Here is a 19,999-nt window from a genome sequence, read left to right on the forward strand (position 1 = left end):
GATTTATTTCATCTAAAAGATCTTGCTTGCACACAGATTTTCCACTCTGGATACTTGGACATGCAATCTGAGCATGTGACTATTTTATGCACCCATTGTACCCATATGGAAAAGATATAGATAAATTTTACTAAATGTTTATATCTTTTATCTGAAATTTGTAAGTAATATATATAACAGTCAAACAAGACACAAAATCCTTAGTAAAATTGTGTAATATGAGATTTAAGATAATTTGGGAACTTATAATTACTATATATGACAGTAAATCCACATACAATATTCTTAGTAGATACACGTAACATCAAAGTTATATGAGTTGGGCAATCATTAGTGAAACCAAAATCTTGGTATATTGTATAAAAACCTTACAAGACAATAGACATATGTAAGATGTCACATATATGGGACATTAAAGTACATGGAAAAACACATGATGAGATTACCAAAAATAATTTATGGCATTTCTAAGATTTTATGACACTAGCATTGTATCAGGTTTTTAGATCACACTTTCTTCAATCTCAATTAGTGAATTTTTTCAAAAATGATTACATGGGTTATATTTGTTGTTATTTAAGATTTTATGAGTAATTCTATCCAATAAAATAGTCAAAAATTATTTTTTATTTACAGTTAGATTATCAAGTTCTTGTGTATGCAGCAAATATTCAAAATTGTAATGTAAAAATAAAAAAAGACACAGTCACTCATTTCTTGCCGTAGAAAGATTTAATTTTGCACTTAATTAGTATATGACATATACAAGTTGCATATTTACATTTTAAATTTAAGTGGCAATACATATTTTTAAATTAGCTAAGTTCATTAAGATGCTACTTTAATAATTGTTTTGAAACCATACCTTGTACTTGTGTCCTTTTGGATGTTACAATGAAATACATAAATGTTGAAGACATGCAATTAAAAACTTACCAAATAAGAAAACATTAACAATTTGTAGTATATCTTTAAATTAGATTCTCACATTAGATTACAGTAACAGTAGAAGCAATTAGTTACTTTCCAGCTCAGCAACCCTGAATGAATAAGTGGCCATCTTCACATTTAGTTCATTTACAGTAATATGTCTTAAGTAGCCGACAAACAATTGAGCTGGACTGTGGACACTGAATATACATACATGGTCTAACTACCTGAGCAGTGTTTATGGCTTTGTGAAAGCCTGTGGGAAAGAGGACAGTTGACATGTAGCTCAGTGGAGTTTTGATAAGAGAACCTCTGGCTAACTTCTGCACTGTGCAATTACCATAGTTTCCTATGGCATATAAACACTGATCACCCATGTCAATAAAGTGGGACACTCTAAAAATACTCCCATCCTTCAAAAGCACAATAGAGTTGTTTCTTTGTTTTGTTTTGCTGTAAGTATGACCATGAACAACCTCTCCATTTACAGCAATTCTCTTGTAGTAATTTACCACAGAGTTTGGGGAAACCTCTCTCACTGTTTGTAGGGCAGCTTGATCACTAACAGACATTAATCTTACATTTGGTGGACCAAGGGCAGTTACCTCAGTGAACTTCTCAAACTTATTGACATGATGCTTTTCGGTTCTCATTTCATTACAGAAATCTGTAACTTCTGCAGGTGCATTTGTTAAAAATTGCTTTGCTAAACGGGGAAAAGCTCGGAAAAACAGAACTCGTTTGCATATTTGTTGTGGTACAGCTTGGCTACTTTTTACTTGTTTCAGGAGGTATCCATTGAAATCTTCAAACATAAAGGCTGAGTTCGCCCACAAAGGACCACAATGCACATCACTTTTGCTCAAATGCAGAAGTGAATGAACATTGAATGTCATGTGCTCTTCCCCATACAGCGACTGCACACCTCCAACAAAGTACACTAATGCCTCATGGGCATGATTTATCTGTTCTGTATTTATTTCAGATCCCAACAGAATGCTTATGCCCTCTATCAGTAATGCCCAATGACAGTGATACTTCTGTGGAAGTATGCCTTTTAGAACTGGCAAGCTATAGTACAGAAGCCAGTGTTGCCACTCATGGGCTTTCCAGAATTTGCGTTCAGTCAGAGATCTTGGAACTCGAGCAACAATACCTGGAGGTTTTATAGACAAGAGGTGTCTGTCCAAGATAGCTGTTTGTGTGCCAATGTACCATGTCTCAGAATAGTTTTTTGAATCGATCCATAAAGTTGCCATTTGTCTGCACACGCCAAGCAACACACAATGCATATAGTCAGGGACCATCCCATTGATTACATCAAAGTTTGGTAAATCTACAATGGCAGATGGGCCCTTTATGCCCAATATTGTTGTCCCTTCTCTTTCAGCAATTTGTCCTATCTCTACTGTGGTTTTATGATTTCTGTCACTTGGTTTTTCATCTGCACATGTGTAAACCCTTGACTTTCCTTTTCCTTTCCTCATCTGCACCCCAGGGTGAAGGCAGACTCCGCAGCCATATTCACCATTAAATTGCTTAAAATTTTGTAGTAATGGCCTTGCTACTGCATCACACACACAGCACAATGGATGCACCTTCACGTGTCTCCATGACTGATCACTAGGATGTTGCCACTCAAAGCCAGCTTGTGAAAGATTGGCACATTCCTCTACAAATGGATGGAAGTAGCAGGTCATGTCTGGCTTTTTTGCTCCAAACCATAAAGCACATAAAAGCACATGCTTATCTCTACTCTCAGGGGGTATCTCATTGACACAACACAGTATAGGCCAAATACTAAATTTAGAGGACTGAAAGACTGGTACACCATCACAATTAAATGTAAGGGAGAGGAAATCCTCTTCACTGTTTGATTTCAAGGTCTGATATAAGGTGCCATCACATATATCACTTATTACATGCCTACTACTGTCATCAGGACGAAAACAGAGATCGTGCATACCTTGATTCTCAAGAACATCCTTCAGTTGATCCTTTAATGGAATACTGATAAAGAAATGTCCTTCCTGTAAACTGTCTTTTACTGTTATGGACGAGGAACATGACACACATGTAAGTGTTTCTTCTTGTGATTGTGAAGTGCCAAGGTACTTAGTACATACTCTGCAGTAATGATGGCGTTTTAATTGATCTATAATACCAGCTAATGGTTTCTCCAAAAAATACTTGCTTGCTGGTACTGCATTTGTCCCAGCAGAATGTAACTTTAGAAGTTTCAGCAGGTCTTCCATCAATACACCAGTAGTGTTGTGTCTCAATGCAAAGGAGAAAATAGAGATGCAACTTTGCCCTTCCGTTAGTCCATGAGAGTGGATATCATCACGTATTTCTTGAGGGGCATTTTCCTAAAATTACAGAAAAAGAAGCACCATATTAAAACTTATAATGTTCTGCTTTACCATAAAGGTAACCTTGTTTTGCTCTACTGTACTTAGCACAAAAAATTTAATGGAAGCCACAACACATGCAAGAAACAAACAAAAAGAGGAAAGACAGTGTCTTTACACATCTAAAGCCCTCTTTAGATACCTCTGTTTTAAATAATTTTAGACCCATTTCCAAGCTGCCATTTTTATCTAAAATTTTAGATAACAATAATGAACAATAATGACATTTTTGAAAAATTTCAATCAGGTTTCCGTTCCCTGCATAGTACTGAGACTGCTCTGATCAAGGTCACCAATGATTTACTACGTGCAGCTGACTCAGGAATATTCTCTATTTTAATTATTCTTGACCTCAGCTCAGCTTTTGACACTGTGGACCATGATTTTTTAATTAGCCGTCTGAAAAACTATGTTGGTATCAGTGATGTGGCCCTGGATTGGTTCGTCTCCTATTTATTGTATTTTCTGATTTTATTGTTGATTTTTCATTTTCATTTACATTTTTAAGTATGGATCATATTTGTTTCACTGTACAGCACTTTGTAACTTGTTTTTGAAAAGTGCTATACAAAGAAATTTATGATTATTATTATTATTATTACTACTATTATTATTATTACTTCCATGAGCTGCAGAGATAATCTGTGCATTTTGTCATAGCATTGTTTGTCTCGTGATTATTTAATGTCATTATCAAATTATGTAATTAACTTCATAAATGTGTTTACTGTAGTTTTGTCTCACCTGCTCCAATGTTAAAGGTTCTGCTCTCTGCTCTTCTCTTTGGGAATCTTCATCACTTTCCTAGGAAGGATACAAATCAACAACTTGTTAGATAGATAGATTGACAGAGTGATAGAGAGAGATACATATAAATAGAGAGACAGAATACTGTAGTTTTGTCTCACCTGTGCCAATGTGAAAGGTTCTGCACTCTGCTCTTCTCTTTGGGAATCTTCATCACTTTCCTAGGAAGGATACAAATCAACAAATTATTAGATAGACAGGAGTACATGCGCGAGAGATCCGGCGCTTGCGCAGACAGAAGCGCCCGTGCCCTCAGAGTACTTGGACGTGGCTGTGGTTAAAAGAGGTAAAATGATATAAACACTGTTCGTTTTCTCACACAAACCGCTCGTTTCCTGTCTTAGCAATGTGTACTTACATTTACGAGTCATTAAATCATGTTTAATTTGGACTTCTCTGTGCATGCTCTTTGAGGTGGTGACCATAGACCTGCATTATATGACTGACAGACAAGAACGGTTTGACCAAAAAATATCAAAATGGAAAATACTGTGGAAACAAAGACACCTACATCTTGGATGCCCTTGAGGTAAGCTAAAACATATCAAAAATTAATTTCAAAGTAAACTATCCCTTTAACAACACAGAAATGCGATACAATCACATAGGAAATTCACACATCAAAGTTGTTCACAACAGATATGAGCTGCAAATATATTTAAATCGCAAAGGTAAAACAGTTAGTAATAAGTATCATCTTATAAGCTACGTAACTTTTACAATGTAACTATCACTAATAAGATCAAGAGGACATGAACCGGATAACACTTACATGTTGTTGCGCAGTATGTTTTTCCATGTCAGTCAAAGTTCTGTTGATTTTCCTAAAGAAACAGTGGACAGTAACGTTACGGTAACTAACTGGGAACGAATCACTGCAACCTTAATGGAGAACTCCGGTCAATTTTAACATTAAGCTCATTTTTTTTAAATTTGAAGTGCTGTCAGTACAGAGAACAATGACAAAAATCGGTGTTTCCTATAAAGAATGAGGAGATGCGTCAAAAATTGCTTGTAGCTTGCTGTCACGTGACGAATTGAGCCCGTCCACCATTTTGGGAGGATACGCTATCGGTTGCCAGGGGCAACAGTGTAAGAGCGATACAGAGACGGATACAAATTGTAACGGATATACGGATAGAAATTACGAGAAATTATATAAATAAATACATATAATATAGAACTTAAGAAGAAATGGAGAAGAATGCGGCAAAAGAAAAGGGCCCTTACAGGGAGAAACTTACTACCAATGCCAAACAGAGGTATTTAGAGAAACTGGCTAATATTAAAAACGTCGACCCATACGAGCTGCCTGCAGCTGAATGGAACAAAGACCTAGACTCTTTACCACCTTGCACTTACATGGAAATAGTTAATTACTTGGTTTTTGGCATCAGTTATTACACTATGCTAGAATTCAAAAGCCTGAAATCCTTGGAAAGTTACGAGACATTCTGCTGCGGCTGGGTGCGCGACTTGGTCATCTACAAGCCCCCAAACTGTGAAAACACCGTTGTACTGGCAAAGGTAAGTTGCTTCACCTTTTGTCAAGTCAAGTCATTTTTAATTATATAGTGCTTTTTACAATCCAGATTGTATCAAAGCAGATTAATAATATAATAATAATAACAGTAAAATAACAAAGTTTGTTTCTGCTGTAACTTACAGCAGCTCTGGATCAAACAGTGATGGCATTCAGTTCAAATGAAATAGTGTCAATTGGGGGTGTAACAATATCGTGTCACAATATATCGCAATACAAAAATGCAACAATATATATCGTGGATAGTGACAATATGTAGCAGCTAGTGTGTATAGTTCACCCAAAATGAAAATTACTGTGTGAGGGAAAAAAATCAAATTTACAGATTTAGTGTCAGTACTACATTAAACTACTATATATAAATGTTGCATTTAATGTATAATAATGCAATGGGGGAATATTTGTGGGTCCTGCATGCAGTATGTCTGATGTTACCAGTAAAAAGTGGCCTACTGTACATTATTTTAAATATATTTAGTCAGTGACAGAGTGCAAGCATATTCGTCTAAAATGTTTCTGTATTTTCAGCTTCAGAATCATGAATATTGTTATTATGGTGTCTCTATTGTCCTGTGTGTTGGGTTTCCAGCACCAAGTCCAAGCCTATTCATTTACACACACAATTTAATACCGAATCAACTTTTATCATATGTCTTGGAGTATCGCAATACTATCATATCGTGAGTTCAGTATCGTGATATGTAGGCTATTGAATCGTTTCATGAGGGTATCGTTACACCCCTATTGTCAATGCAGGCAGATCAAAAAATATTGTTGAATATTAGGTGAATATTATTTTGTATGTTAATGAGTTTTAATGTGGGGTGTGTAATGTTGTAGGTTTGTGTGTTGGGGACTTGAGTGCATTAAGGGCGAAAGTGCAAGGCGTATATGTGATCCAGGCAAGGCTGCAGACAAATGGAAATGTGAAGTGTGTAACTTGAAAAAAAAATGTGACTTTGTAATATATACCTCTTGTATTTAACAGGTCATGCATTCAAGGCGGCTCAGCGAACCTCCTCTCACACCATGGGTCATCCTTACACCATCGGGACAAGTGTGTTCAGCCCACTGCACATGCATGGCTGGTGTAGCTGAGTCATGCACCCATGTTGGAGCCCTGCTCTTTATGGTTGATGCCTGTGTCCGGTTGAAGGAAAAGGCCACAGTCACTGATGAACCGGCCTACTGGATCCTGCCAAGCAGCATCGACAAAGTCCATCCAGAGGTTGGCCACAGCATCGACTTCACATCTGCTGCTGCCACACGCAGGTCTCTAAACAGACGCATTGATGGTGAGACCCACACCAGTCCTGCGTTGAGAACACGTGCGGCCAAAACAACAAAAAAACACCCACCAACACCGGAAGAGCTGGAAACATTCTACAGGGATCTCCATAACACAGGCACAAGATCAGCCATTTTGAGTGTGCTGCCAGAATACTGTGAGGAATTTCGAGACCCTGTTCGTGGCACTAGCCTTGATAGGAGTGACCTGTCAGCGCTGCAGAAGCACTGCCAGGCCATAAGAAACATCGTTGATGTGTCAGAGGAACAGGCAGTGTAGATTGAGAGAAGGACGAGGGGACAGCACACCTCTTCACTTTGGTTTGCAGCACGGGCAGGCAGAATCAAGGCCTCCTCAATGCACAGTGTCTATGCAACAAACATCAGCTCACCAGCTCTCCACCATAAAGAGGGTTTGTTACCCTACGCGCGGGCCAGGAACAGCCGCCACCAGTTGGGGTATCAAACAGGAGGAGACAGCGAGGCAGGCATACACCACCCACACAAAAGAACAGCACAGAAATCTACAAGTGCAAACTTGTGGGTTTTTTGTCAACCCGGCCTTCCCACAAGTAGGAGCATCACCAGATGCCATTGTGAGTTGCACCTGTTGTGGAAAGGGCTGCATTGAAATAAAATGCACAGCTAAGTACAAGGACTACACAGTCCTTGATGCATGTGCATCAGATGACCGCAATTTCTGCCTGCATGTGGTTGATGGTCAGGTGCACCTCAAGAAGAACCACCAGTACTACAGCCAGGTCCAGACTCAACTTTTTGTAACCAACAGTGCATACTGTGACTTTGTAGTGTGGACACTGAAGAACTGTGTAATTCTACGCATAACTCCAGACACCTTTTTTTGGAAGGCACGGCTTCAGAAGGCACAGGAGTTCTTCCTGAAGGTGACTCTCCCTGAACTCGTGGTGCAATATTTCACACTACCACCTACCTCCCAAGCATCGTTTGGCCCCAGTGTGCTACCAGCAACAACAGCCACTGGAAGTGCGTGTAAAGACGCCAAGAAAGCAGCCTGCCAAAAAAGACAAAGCACCAAAGAGAAATAAGTCAGTGTGGTGTCTCTGTGCTGGACCAGAGAAAGGTCAAATGGTGGCATGTGACAACGAGAACTGTACAGTACAGTGGTATCACTTCCATTGTGTGGGGCTTGTGGACCCCTTCTGCTGATACTCCTTGGTTTTGCCCTTCTTGTGCTGATTAATGTTTGATGCACATTACATTAATGCACTTTTTATTGTTTACATTAATGCACTTTTTATTGTTTACATTAATGCACTTTTTATTGTTTACATTAATGCACTTTTTATTGTGATTTATTTAGAGCATATTGTGAAAACATTAATACACTGTTCATTGTGAGTTCTCAATAAATACTGTTGTCATATAAAGGTGTTTAAAGAGTTTATTTCAAATTTACAGTAATTTCATAGTATATTAGATTACACTTTATTTTAAAACAAAAAGTCTGCACTCAGACAACACTTTTGCACATATTTACCAAGGCACAGCAAACAGTGACAATCTTGTCCAACGCCATTATGTTTTCACCTTCACATTTGAGAAGCATGTTCACAGGTACAGTTGAGTGTAGGAATTTAAATTTGTTCCGCACAACACCGATCACCCTCTCCACATGAATCCTGAGATGTGCTATGGCCCTAGTCTCCTCCACATCTTTTGCCTCCAGCTGTGCACGACCCCTTGTGAAAGTAGGTACCTTAACCTCAGCACACATCATACCCACACTTTCCCTGATATTAAATCCTCTATCTGCCAGCACAATGTCACCTGGCAACAGTTTGTTGAGGAAACCACTTTGCTCTGTTATGTGTTTGTCACTAGCGCGCCCACCCCACCCTTCGGATATGAAAGAAATTACACCCTGGGGTGTAATCACAATTAGATATTTCATGGTGTATGCATGTTAATACTGAGAAAAAGTCTGTGCCCTTGCAAGTACATTTGAGGGTTTTTCAATAAAAACCTCAAAACAGTCCACAATTGCAGCCACATGTTTTCCAAATGATTCCACAAACTGGTGTGGCATACTGGTCAATAAACTTTCTCTGCTTGGCCAGTACACCAATGGAGACAGCCGTGAGTACATCACACTAAGAGTATGGTGAAAGGCATCACTGGCTGTTGTCCTGTGCACCCGAAACAGACGGCCGAGGTGCTGTATTGGCAAGTCTAGTCTAAGGCGCATAAGAGTCATCAGGACAAGCTGAAAGGGTGAGAGCTTCTTCAAACTACCTTGAGGCAGATAAGGCGTGAGACTGAGCAGAAGTGTCTGAAACATTAGATAGGTCGGAAGTCCCGTGTAGTACTTCACTCTGTTATCATCACCACTCAGAAAGTTCTCATTCATCTGGTACTCTTCAAGCTCCTCCTTCAGCTTTCTGTTTTCCTCCAAAAGACTGTTGATAACATCCCGTCTAGATGAGCAGAGTGCACATTCCTGTGCCGGGGATGGTGGCTGCTCCTGGTGTTGTCCCGGGGATGGCGGCTGCTCCTGGTGCTGTGCCGGGGATGGCGGCTTCTCCTGGTGTTGTCCCGGGGATGGTGGCTGCTCCTGTGCCGGGGATGGTGGCTGCTCCTGGTGCTGTGCCGGGGATGGTGGCTGCTCCTGGTGCTGTGCCGGGGATGGCGGCTGCTCCTGGTGTTGTCCCGGGGATGGTGGCTGCTCCTGGTGTTGTCCCGGGGATGGCGGCTGCTCCTGGTGCTGTGCCGGGGATGGCGGCTGCTCCTGGTGCTGTGCCGGGGATGGCGGCGCTCCTGGTGTTTGTCCCGGGGATGGCGGCTGCTCCTGGTGCTGTGCCGGGGATGGCGGCTGCTCCTGGTGTTGTCCCGGGGATGGCGGCTGCTCCTGGTGTTGTCCCGGGGATGGCGGCTGCTCCTGGTGCTGTGCCGGGGATGGTGGCTGCTCCTGGTGTTGTCCCGGGGATGGCGGCTGCTCCTGGTGTTGTCCCGGGGATGGTGGCTGCTCCTGGTGCTGGGTCCTGCGATTTACTTGTCGCAGAAATCTCACTTCATCTGTTTGCTTAACTTCACTGTGGCCTAACCGCAAAGATGGTTTCCAGTCAGGGTGGTTCTCCAACATCTCATATGATGGTTTACCTAGAACAGAATAATTTGATTAAGAAAAATCATAAAATGAAATCAATGCTTTAAGCTGGAAAACTCATTACATTAAAACATCTTGCAGAAAAAAGGCTAAGGATATGAGGGAACAATGCATCTTTGTGATGTCCTCCAAAGTGGGGAAAGTTAGTGTAGAGAACCACTGTGTGGGGCAAACACATTACTGCGAGCTCATTTCACCGACAAGCAAGCATAATGTCATGAACAGAATCTCAACTAGTTTTGTTAAAAACAACAACACTGATGGTTGGCCATCAAGTATTTTCAAAGAAACAACAGTTTGGTAGATACAGTGCTAAGCATAAGTGAATAGACCCATGCTAAAGTTGACTAAAAATAGGAATAAAAAAATTCATCTTTTGGAAATTGATCTAATTGCCTTAATTTAAAAAAATCCAACCTTTAAGGACACCAATTTTCTTTGTGAATGAATAATGTATCGTAAATAAATAAAAGTTATTCCCTAAAATACAGGGTGCATAAGTCTGGACAACCCATGTTAAATTCCCATTGAGACAGGCAGATTTTTAAAGGCCAGTTATTTTATGGATCCAGGATACTATGCATCCTGATAAAGTTCCCTTGGCTTTTGGAATTAAAAATAGCCCAACATCATCACATACCCTTACTACCATACCTAGATATTGGCATGGTTTATTTCAATTAGCCTAATAGCTGGTTTGATTTGCATGAGAGATGATCTTTTGGAAACTACCCCATGCCAATCTCTAGGTAGGGTGATTTTTCCTAATTTTTTTTATTAAAGCAATAAGATCAATTTACAAAATATGATTTTTTATTCCTCTTTTTAGTGAAATTTAGCATGGATGTATTCACTTATGCTTAGCACTGTAGTTAGCTAGCAGGCTAGGCAACAACGTCAGGTGCACTTCGTGACTTTAAGAGCTGGCAACATAACACATTTAAAGAATTTTTTAGAGAACTTACCCGAATGAAAATGCAGAGAACACACTCTCATCGACTCGGAGATGCGGTCAAAAGTAATGTCCTTTCTTCTAATTGCTGCCACCCAAGAAATCCGACGTCTCTTTGTCACATCGGAGACATGCTCTCCCTCATGCTTTTTCCATGTAGGGAAACGAAAAAACTGTAACAAATGGTTCCTACGGTTTCCACGACAATCGTGTGAGACACTGGAGCAGTTTTTTACACAGCAGTGTTTTCCAGGCATTCTCGAATAGTGCGACAACCTCCTCTACTACCAATGTAAACAATGAACTTTGCTGGCGGGTATACTCCCAAGATGGCGGAAAGGGGAGGAGACGCGGTCTCTGGGGGCGGGGCGCTGTGTCGTGACGACATCTCCTCATACACAATACCATGTTATCCTCTTTTTAAAATTTGCACCCTGTTGACTTCAATGGGGCATGCCTGCGTTTAGCCTGCTTTAACATCCTCAATGTGTCATTACAAGTGCACAGCCATGTGAGTGAGTTTATTTAGAGTGAACACAGTGAATCTGACTGCAGTAGATGTGAAAGATATTAATAAAATTGGTGTTAATTCTGCCAGCGAAAATACCTGAAAAAACTTCCTGTTTTCGGTCGAAGTCCACAGTAGTCGATTGTCGAGTTCAGGCGCGTTCTCTTGAATTGCTTAGTTACCAATGATCGCGCGGGTGAACTCGACTATTGACTACTGTGGACTTCGACTGAAAACAGTAAGTTTTTCAGGTATTTTCGCGGGCAGAATTATCATCAATTTTATTAATACAGGTTTAAACGTGCCCATTGAAGTCAACAAGGTGCAAATTTTAAAAAGACGATAACACGGTGTAGGAAACACCGATTTTTGTCGTTGTTCTCTGTACTGACAGCACTACAAATGTACAAAAAAAATTAGCTCAATGTTAAAATTGACCGGAGTTCTCCTTTAACCAGAAGTTACGAGCTGGATTAGGAAACATGTGTAATTAAGTACAAACCTTTTTTTCCATCTTGTCAAAGTACGTATAGGAACATTTTCTCTCAACCAAACCTTTTCTTTCGTGTTAGCAGTAACGTTGTGCTTTCTTTTCGACATAGTTACCAGTATTAATGCCTATTAGGGTTGCTGGTGAAGCTAGCTAATTTCATTGTCAACACGATGTGACCATTTTACCGCTAGAAAGTTAGTGGAAACTTCAGCTAGCCAACGTTCCCGTTCCTCGAAAATAATGACTACAGAGCAGTGCGAGGTTGTGGGTAATGCGCATGCGCAGGGCCGCTAGATAGATAGATAGCGATAGAGAGAGAGAGCGAGTACACTGCAGAACACCGTATGGAGGGAAAAAAGTAGAAGGTTGAAAAAGAAGGCATCTTTTGAATCACGACCGACGAACGGCCAACAGACGACATAGTTTGGTAAATCTAGAGTTAACATTACGATTTAAGCTTCAATGTTTGAGCTTAAATTTGAAATACATTTATTTAAGTAACAACTGATTTTTTTAATGGCGAACATTAACTGGTTTAACATTACATGTTACAGTTGTAACGTTAGTTAGCTAAATTAAGTTAGCTGCACAGTCACTTTCAGCTTATATTACCCAAAGTGGTGCATTTTAGCAAGATTAGTTAAGTTAACGTTAATTATCCTTATTTTTAATAATATTTATATGATAATAACACAAGTGTAACGTTGGATGAGTCTTAGATTATAACAGATCCAGTAAATTAACGCATTGGCAGAAGGCAAAGATAACATGGCAAAGTTAACATTTGTTTTTAATGTCTGCATAAATATTTGGTCTCCACCATTTTATTTTCATGTCAATATTACAGAACCTTTGTTTTTGATTCTAAGGTTTTTAAACCAGTAAATAGAATGATTATTTATATGTTTACTACATTTGGTTGCACAGCCTTTGGCCAAAATATTCATGTTCAAGAACATCTTGTAGTAAGTTAACGTTAATGTGCTTTCAGTATTTCTCTAACGTTACTGTCTGTTAATAGGAAACACCGGACCTACCGGACCCTTTCTGGTTGGTTGTAGGCTATAGAGGCACCTGTCAGGTAGGACTGGGCTAACGTTATATGAAAGAAATTAATATCACAAGAATCATAAAGACATATCACATTATCTGCTCACCTCTATTAAATCACTTAACCTATCAATAACCTAATCTGCAATTTTCAGATTATATTCCTTTGGATATTTCAAATCAAATTTAGAAAGAAATGTGTTTAATATGTGCTTGATATTATCAATTTAGACAACAGAATTGACAATCACAATATATTCAAAATGGGTCTTAAATTTCATTTTGAGTGGCAATAAAGTCTTAAATATAACTTGCCTAACCCTGCAGATACCTAATATTAGAAGTGTTTTTTGTCAGAATACTGATGTTAAATGTTAGCTTAATAACAGTTTCTGTCTGCCAGTCATTTATTGATTGCTAAACCAAACAATGATTTTTATTTTTTTGATAATTTTAGAACACATGGAGAGGAAGTTTGCAGTGGTGCGGTGGAGTGAAGGGGAGGATTTTGGGAAGCTCAGTGACATAAAAACTGATGCCATAAGGGGGTATGATGATTCCAAGATGGACCAGGATGGGAATCCCTTTGCCACCTACTCAGCCGTAATTGAATGGCGCCATGGGAGGAAACAATGAGGAGGCTGGCCTTACTACAGGCACTGTCATTTGTGTTAGTGGTAAGTTAAGAGTTACTAACTTACTCTAATTCACACAAACACAAGTACTATGTGGTTTTGACACTGTAAGTGCCACAATCAGTATGTCATCTGACAACTATGTCAAAAATGAACTAAAAATGTAACTATGTTAAAAATGAGATGAGATAATAATACTTTGACAGTTGAAACCAGGTTGAATAAAGCTTTTTGAATAGTTGTTTATGTCAGGTGTCATGTATACCTTATGCATAACCCCCTGAATATTTGCGTAGAGTATACATAGGGTATGCAAGTATACAAGTATATGAGCAATGCATACAGAGCATGCATGCAGTGCTTGCACTTATTTTGGAGCACACAACACATCACTAACTTCACGTATATTTTCAGTCTTAGTGTTACAAGAGGGTGATCTGGTGTAATCAGCTGTTTGAGTATAACTCTGGTCTATTTGCTTTTGTTTTCTAGCTACTCGTTTTGAGACAATCCGTAAACTGAACTCACTGCTGAAGGAAGGAGAATCTACAGAGCTGACAAAGAGGGCCTCAGTGGCCCCCCAAAAATATGGGGACGATTCAGATTGCTCAACTGATGTTGAAACTCAGTCTCAGCAAGCAAAGGTGACGTTAATTTACTTTTAGCTCCTATGCAATGACCATATTTCCCAGTGGTACAATGTACATAGAATGTGTAAGGAGTTGGCACTATTGTGTAATAGGCATTACTATCTAGCTAAATCTGTAAGGATTCTTGATATTGATTCTCTTGTACATAATAGCTGCTCAACACCAGCAATAGCTGTCTTTTTATTTTGGTTTAGTTTTTTTTCCTATCTCTTGACACCCAGAAGTCAAAGGCTCCCAGGAGGATAGACCCTGCAGAAGAGTTTCTTAGGCTATACGGTCAATCACAGCCTTCTTCAGATAATCACAACAGTCCGACTCAGACTGTGGCTGAATTAAAGCAGGAGATCAAGGACCTGAAAGAAGAGAACGCGAAGTTGAAGGAGATTGTTCTTCAAGGTATCATTGATTCATATCAAATATTGAACCATCAGACAAGTAATAAACCTTTCTCTAAATGACTGTAGGCTGAATTGGCTGTATTGTCCTAAAGGAGTGATAATAATAAATTATTTGTTTTTGATGTACTGTGTCTAGATGTGCCAGAACTCCTACTGAGCTTGAGGAATATAATAGATTCGGCTGCACCTCCTAAGAGATCCAGGGTGGAGCCTACCAAAGCATTACCGGCCCTTCCAGGGTCTCCGCAGTCCAGGTCCAGTTCTCCATGTGCCACTTCGCTCTCCCTCCGCAGATCTACGCTGTCCAGTTCCACATCTGTGTCTCCATCCCTGACTGCCTCCCAGTCTTCTTAGGTAATTGTTTTTTAAAGAATAAATAAATACAGCATATAAAATAGATCGATTGCTTGCCAGACTTGCTTTTAATTCAATTCAATTCAATTCAAATTTGCTTTATTGGCATGAATGTAACAACAATATTGCCAAAGCGTCCCACAAACCACATAAAAACAATCAACCCCATACATTTCATTAAACAAGTAATTACAGTGTAAAGTAATGAGTATGGCAGATCTAATGTGCTTATATGTCTAAAGTCTGTTGGGCTGAAGAAGTCAGACATACTGGTATTTTAAACTTTAATGCTCACCTTGTGTCCAGGTTGAGATCCATCCTGGGACCGGAGTCATGGTTGAGAAACTGGCGTGGGCCTATGCCATCAATGCCAATTCGGCAACAGTCTTTGTGAGACATCTGCTCACCGCAGTCGTTCCAGTGGAAATACTGCTGGTGAGCAATCTTCGGGGAACAAACGAGGCGGAGGAGAGGCTCGTCAACCATTAGACAAAAATAAATTGGATGCCATTTACGGTATGTTTTCTTCTTTTTAATGGGTGTTTGACCAATAGTCTCTGCTTTTGCGTGTTTCCTGATTCCAGCCTACTGTAATAATTTTTGCATTGTTTTTTTGTTCATGTTTAGGTGCAACTCTTGAGAAGTGGCCTGGGACCCAGCTTTCCAGCATTGGAAGTACGATCAATGCCAAGATTACAGAACTCCGGTCAAAAAGTAAAAATGCTGGTGTGTACACAGCTCCACATTAAACTGTTTTGTTTGCTCTGAGTTTCACACAGGTGTATCACATAGTCCTTGGCCCTGGGGCAAAACAGGTTCTGACTACTGTCTACTGAAAGTATTAACTGCTTATAGTGCCTGTTTATTCTGAGGTATCCAGTGTGCAGAAGAACAAAACTGGCATATATGTAAGCCATTAAGGCATTTTAAGTTCATTCTAAAATGTTTTTGTTTGTGTACTTTGCAATTTCAAAATCGAGTATACTCAAAATATCTAAGTAAACAGTATAGGCAATATTAGCATTATGCTCAGAGCGACTGATTGCACTTAAGACCCATGCCTCGTTCCTTGAATGTGAATACACCTGTTTGTATTGACAATGTTTAGTTGTTGGTGACACTGTTCCCATGTTAGAATAGGAATAGGATAAGCATGTGCTCCTCAGGTTTGTATGCAGGCTTGTAGTGTGTGTAAATATCAAATTGTGAAAGATATTCCTATGTAGTCACAAGTTCATTTAAATCTAATATTTGAAAAACAAATTGTTCTTAGGATTAGGGTTTACTGCTGTCAGTACTGTAATCACAGAAGAGTTTAACTGTTAATAAAGACTATTGAAAAGATATCCTAGCAGCTTTGTTTTTAATATTACAGATGTATTCTGACTGCATTCATGTCATTGTGTGGTAGAAAGTAGTTGATCTGGGTGTTGACCAAACCCTTGCCAGTTTTAACACTCTGCTTCATCAGATGTTTTTGACTGTAGAAACTCATATGAAATTATATAATTTCATACATAAAAAGTATGTTTTTAATGCTGATATGTTCATTGGCTGACATAAGAATTTTATTTAAAAAACATAAAGACAGTATAGTTTACATGAAAATATTAATAGACATTACATACAAAAAACCTATATAGAATGGTATATATTCATATATAAAAAGTATATGCTTTTATACATACATGGACATGTTACTTGGCTGACATATAACAAACTTATAAAAAACATATAAAGAAAGCATAGTTTACGTTTAAATTAGATACACTTTACGCACAAGAAAGATGTATGTAATTGTAAATATTAATATATACATTTTATATGTCCTTATAACTAAGACATGTTTTACATAGTAATTAAAAATGCAAAAATGATATGGAACATATACGAAAAACATACTTTGCCATGTACTATCCTTATAAACAGCATATATATTGTTTGTTTGATTCATACTTAATTCATATAATTACATTGTATGAGAAAAATGCGAAAGTGGCCACCTTCATGAGTAAATCATAATATGAGACATATAACTCTCATTAGACATATAATGCATATAAAACATAAACATTTACTATTGTAGGCAATAGGAAATTCTTACAAGTTTTTTCTGTTTCTTTTCCATATGGGCATACATAATTATCTCTCCCATGGTATACATGGTATATAAGTGTCATCATACATATAATAGTGCAACCGTATTTAATTTTGTGCTTTATAGTTACACAGTTAAGCTATTAGATGTGTGGTGAATTTCGTTGCATATGGTTTCTGTCAATACTGCAGTAAAACCATGGTTAATTTTGTAGTTACTGTGATTTTACAACAAAAACGATAGCTAAACCATGGTTATTGTAGTACAACCATGGCTAATTTTGTAGTTACCACGGTTTTATCGCAAATGCTATAGTAAAACCATGGCTAATTTTGTGATTACTATAGTTTTACTACAAAAACTATAGTTAAACCATGGTTACTGTGGTAAAACCATGGTTAATTTTCATAAGTGTTAACCTAAAGGTTGCAGGTTCGAGTCTCGGTACTAGCAGGGATTGTAGGTGGAGGAGTGAATGACCAGCACTCTCTTCCACCTTTAATACCACGACTGAGGTCAGACCCTTGAGCAATACACTGATGCACACTGCTGCATGTGTGCACTTGGATGGGATAAATGCAGAGCACAAATTCTGAGTACACCATAGTCACTTTTAAGAGGATTTATCAAATGCTGAAAAACAACTGTTTCCTCTTAGGCCTGGCAGACAGTTATGAAAAATGTCATTGATTTTTTATTTTTTTTTTACATCTTTTTCTTGTGTTTCTGGTTGTTCTCCAATTGTATGGAATATTGGTCTGAAAAAAAAAAAAATTAGTAAATCAAAATAAAAATTATTATTTTTTATTACAGTTCCTTTCAGTTGCTAACATCCTTTTGTCCAATCTGTAGTCACATTTTCAAAACACTATACACAATTAGCAGAACATCAGTCTGTTGTGACCATACCTTTAACACAATTCATGTTGTTTTCACACAATATTCAGTAAATAAACACATTTCTAAAATGCTTAAATTTTCTTTTCACATAAGCTTACCCCATACCAAAATCATAGATCTTTATCTTTTTTAAATGCTTAAACACAGCATGACAGAAATGAAGACCTAATGTTCCAAACTTTAAATATAGTGTAAAGCCTCTACTTCTGCAACAACAGCAACTCAAAAGTATTGAAAAAAATATCTCTATGTAAAATATTGTAACAACTGATAAGCATTTTTAAGTAACAGATCACTAAAATACCTAGAAATAGCTGATTCCAGTCTCAGTTGGAGGAATAGTCAGGTGTTGATGCTCTTTCCATTACATCAAACATAGAGGAAAAAAAAACCTCTTTGAATTGGTTTTTGTGGATGCAGAACAACACAAAGAATCAGAGAGAGAAAAAAATAATGCCTGGGAGAGGGAGAGGAATAGTTGGATCAGAAGAAGATAAGGAGGTAAGGGAGGGGGTAAGAATGTGTGCTGGACTGTGCAGTTTTATGTTTGTCTGTTTTTCCCTCTTACACATGTGAAACCTATGAAAGCTTATTTCTGCCATGGAATATAAAGGGCAAAGGGTAATTGTGACTTTTATTCATCTCACAGTTCTGACTTTTATTTCTTGCAACTGTGAATTTATCTCACAATTCTGATTAAGATGTAAACTCGCAATTCCAAGAATAGAAGTCCAATTTGTGAGATAAAGTTCACCATTACCAACTTTACCCTATCACGTAAACAAAACAACATAGCAAACAAACCAAATGCAATTTATGTTGTAATTTTTGTTGATCTCTGGCATCAGCTTCCATGGGGGCAACAATGAATGAAACAAAACAATGGATGTTTATAGTGTCTATATGCAGGTAGAACTGAAACATGCATGTCAAACATGTACAAGAAAGTAATGCAGTTTTTGTAAAGCCATCAACTGTTAGTATTTTGACAGTCACTGTGCTATGATTGACTATATGTTCTTTTTGGATAGAAAAGTTAGTGCTAATGTTTTTTGGCTAATACTCGATTTTGAATCGAGTTTGCTGTGTTTTCATAGAGTTAGTATATGTAGAAAAAATGTATTCAGCATTTTGAAATGTAGAGTTTGTATTTATTTAACAAAATGTGGTGTTGGCCAGAAAATTAACTATTTGGCTAATTGTGTGATGCAGGTGTGTTGCTTTGTTAAGAGTTTAGAAAAAGTACTTTAAGTATTGGTAAACGCTTGTTAGCAATTAAAAAAAAAAAAAAAAACCTGTATTTTACTTTTTACCTCTTTTTGTCCCCCTCCCCTCAACTAAATCTTGATAACACCATATTTAGCAACTATAGACCAATGTCAAATCTTCCTTTTATAGGCAAAATTATAGAAAAGGTAGTTTTTAAATCAGCTGAACAAATACTTAAACTCAAAAGGATACCTGGACAATTTTCAATCTGGTTTCCGACCGCATCACAGTATAGAGACAGCACTCATTAAGAGAATAAATGATATTCACTGAAATTCTGATTCTGGCAAAATATCAGTGCTGGTATTGCTAGATCTCAGTGCTGCGTTTGACACTGTCGATCATAAGAATTACTACTAAGAGACTGGAAACCTGGTCGGTCTTTCTAGGTGGTACTCACATTGTTCAGGTCATACTTTAGAAGGGACGTGGTTATTATGGGAGTCTAGGAGAGCATAATCTAAGTGATCCCCAAGGCTCATTCTTGCACCACTCTTGTTTAGCCTGTCCAGTTTTAACTCTGCTTCATCAGATGTTTTTGACTGTAGAAACTCATATGAAATTATATA

The 19,999-nt window shown here is 38.3% G+C and overlaps 2 protein-coding genes and 1 long non-coding RNA gene across 4 annotated transcripts; 1 reads left to right on the plus strand and 2 right to left on the minus strand.

The window, feature by feature from the left end:
- Positions 1-978: 978 nt before the first annotated feature.
- On the minus strand, positions 979-4,888 carry LOC109069984. 2 transcript variants are annotated; one of them, XM_042722902.1, is made up of 4 exons: positions 4,250-4,888; positions 4,086-4,145; positions 2,440-3,299; positions 979-2,383 (listed from the first exon to the last, which is right to left on the minus strand). In XM_042722902.1, the coding sequence occupies exons 3-4, from the start codon at positions 2,459-2,461 to the stop codon at positions 1,074-1,076; spliced, it is 1,332 nt and encodes a 443-aa protein (XP_042578836.1). In that variant the 5' UTR covers positions 2,462-3,299; positions 4,086-4,145; positions 4,250-4,888; the 3' UTR covers positions 979-1,073. The 2 variants fall into 2 exon arrangements, with proteins under 2 accessions (XP_042578836.1, XP_042578835.1); XM_042722901.1 differs by having other exon boundaries at positions 979-3,299.
- Positions 4,889-8,151: 3,263 nt separating this feature from the next.
- On the minus strand, positions 8,152-11,131 carry LOC122137240. Its single transcript, XM_042723002.1, is given in 2 exon segments — positions 8,152-10,116; positions 11,089-11,131. Coding segments are annotated over 2 exon segments (1,677 nt in total). The 5' UTR covers positions 11,120-11,131; the 3' UTR covers positions 8,152-8,470.
- A 3,026-nt stretch (positions 11,132-14,157) lies between these two features.
- On the plus strand, positions 14,158-15,079 carry LOC122137212. Its single transcript, XR_006154697.1, has 3 exons — positions 14,158-14,405; positions 14,633-14,807; positions 14,946-15,079. It is a non-coding gene; the product is annotated as an uncharacterized LOC122137212 (long non-coding RNA).
- The last annotated feature ends 4,920 nt before the right edge of the window (positions 15,080-19,999 follow it).

The sequence above is a fragment of the Cyprinus carpio genome, chromosome B4 (assembly GCF_018340385.1).
Source record: "Cyprinus carpio isolate SPL01 chromosome B4, ASM1834038v1, whole genome shotgun sequence".
Lineage (NCBI taxonomy): Eukaryota > Metazoa > Chordata > Actinopteri > Cypriniformes > Cyprinidae > Cyprinus > Cyprinus carpio.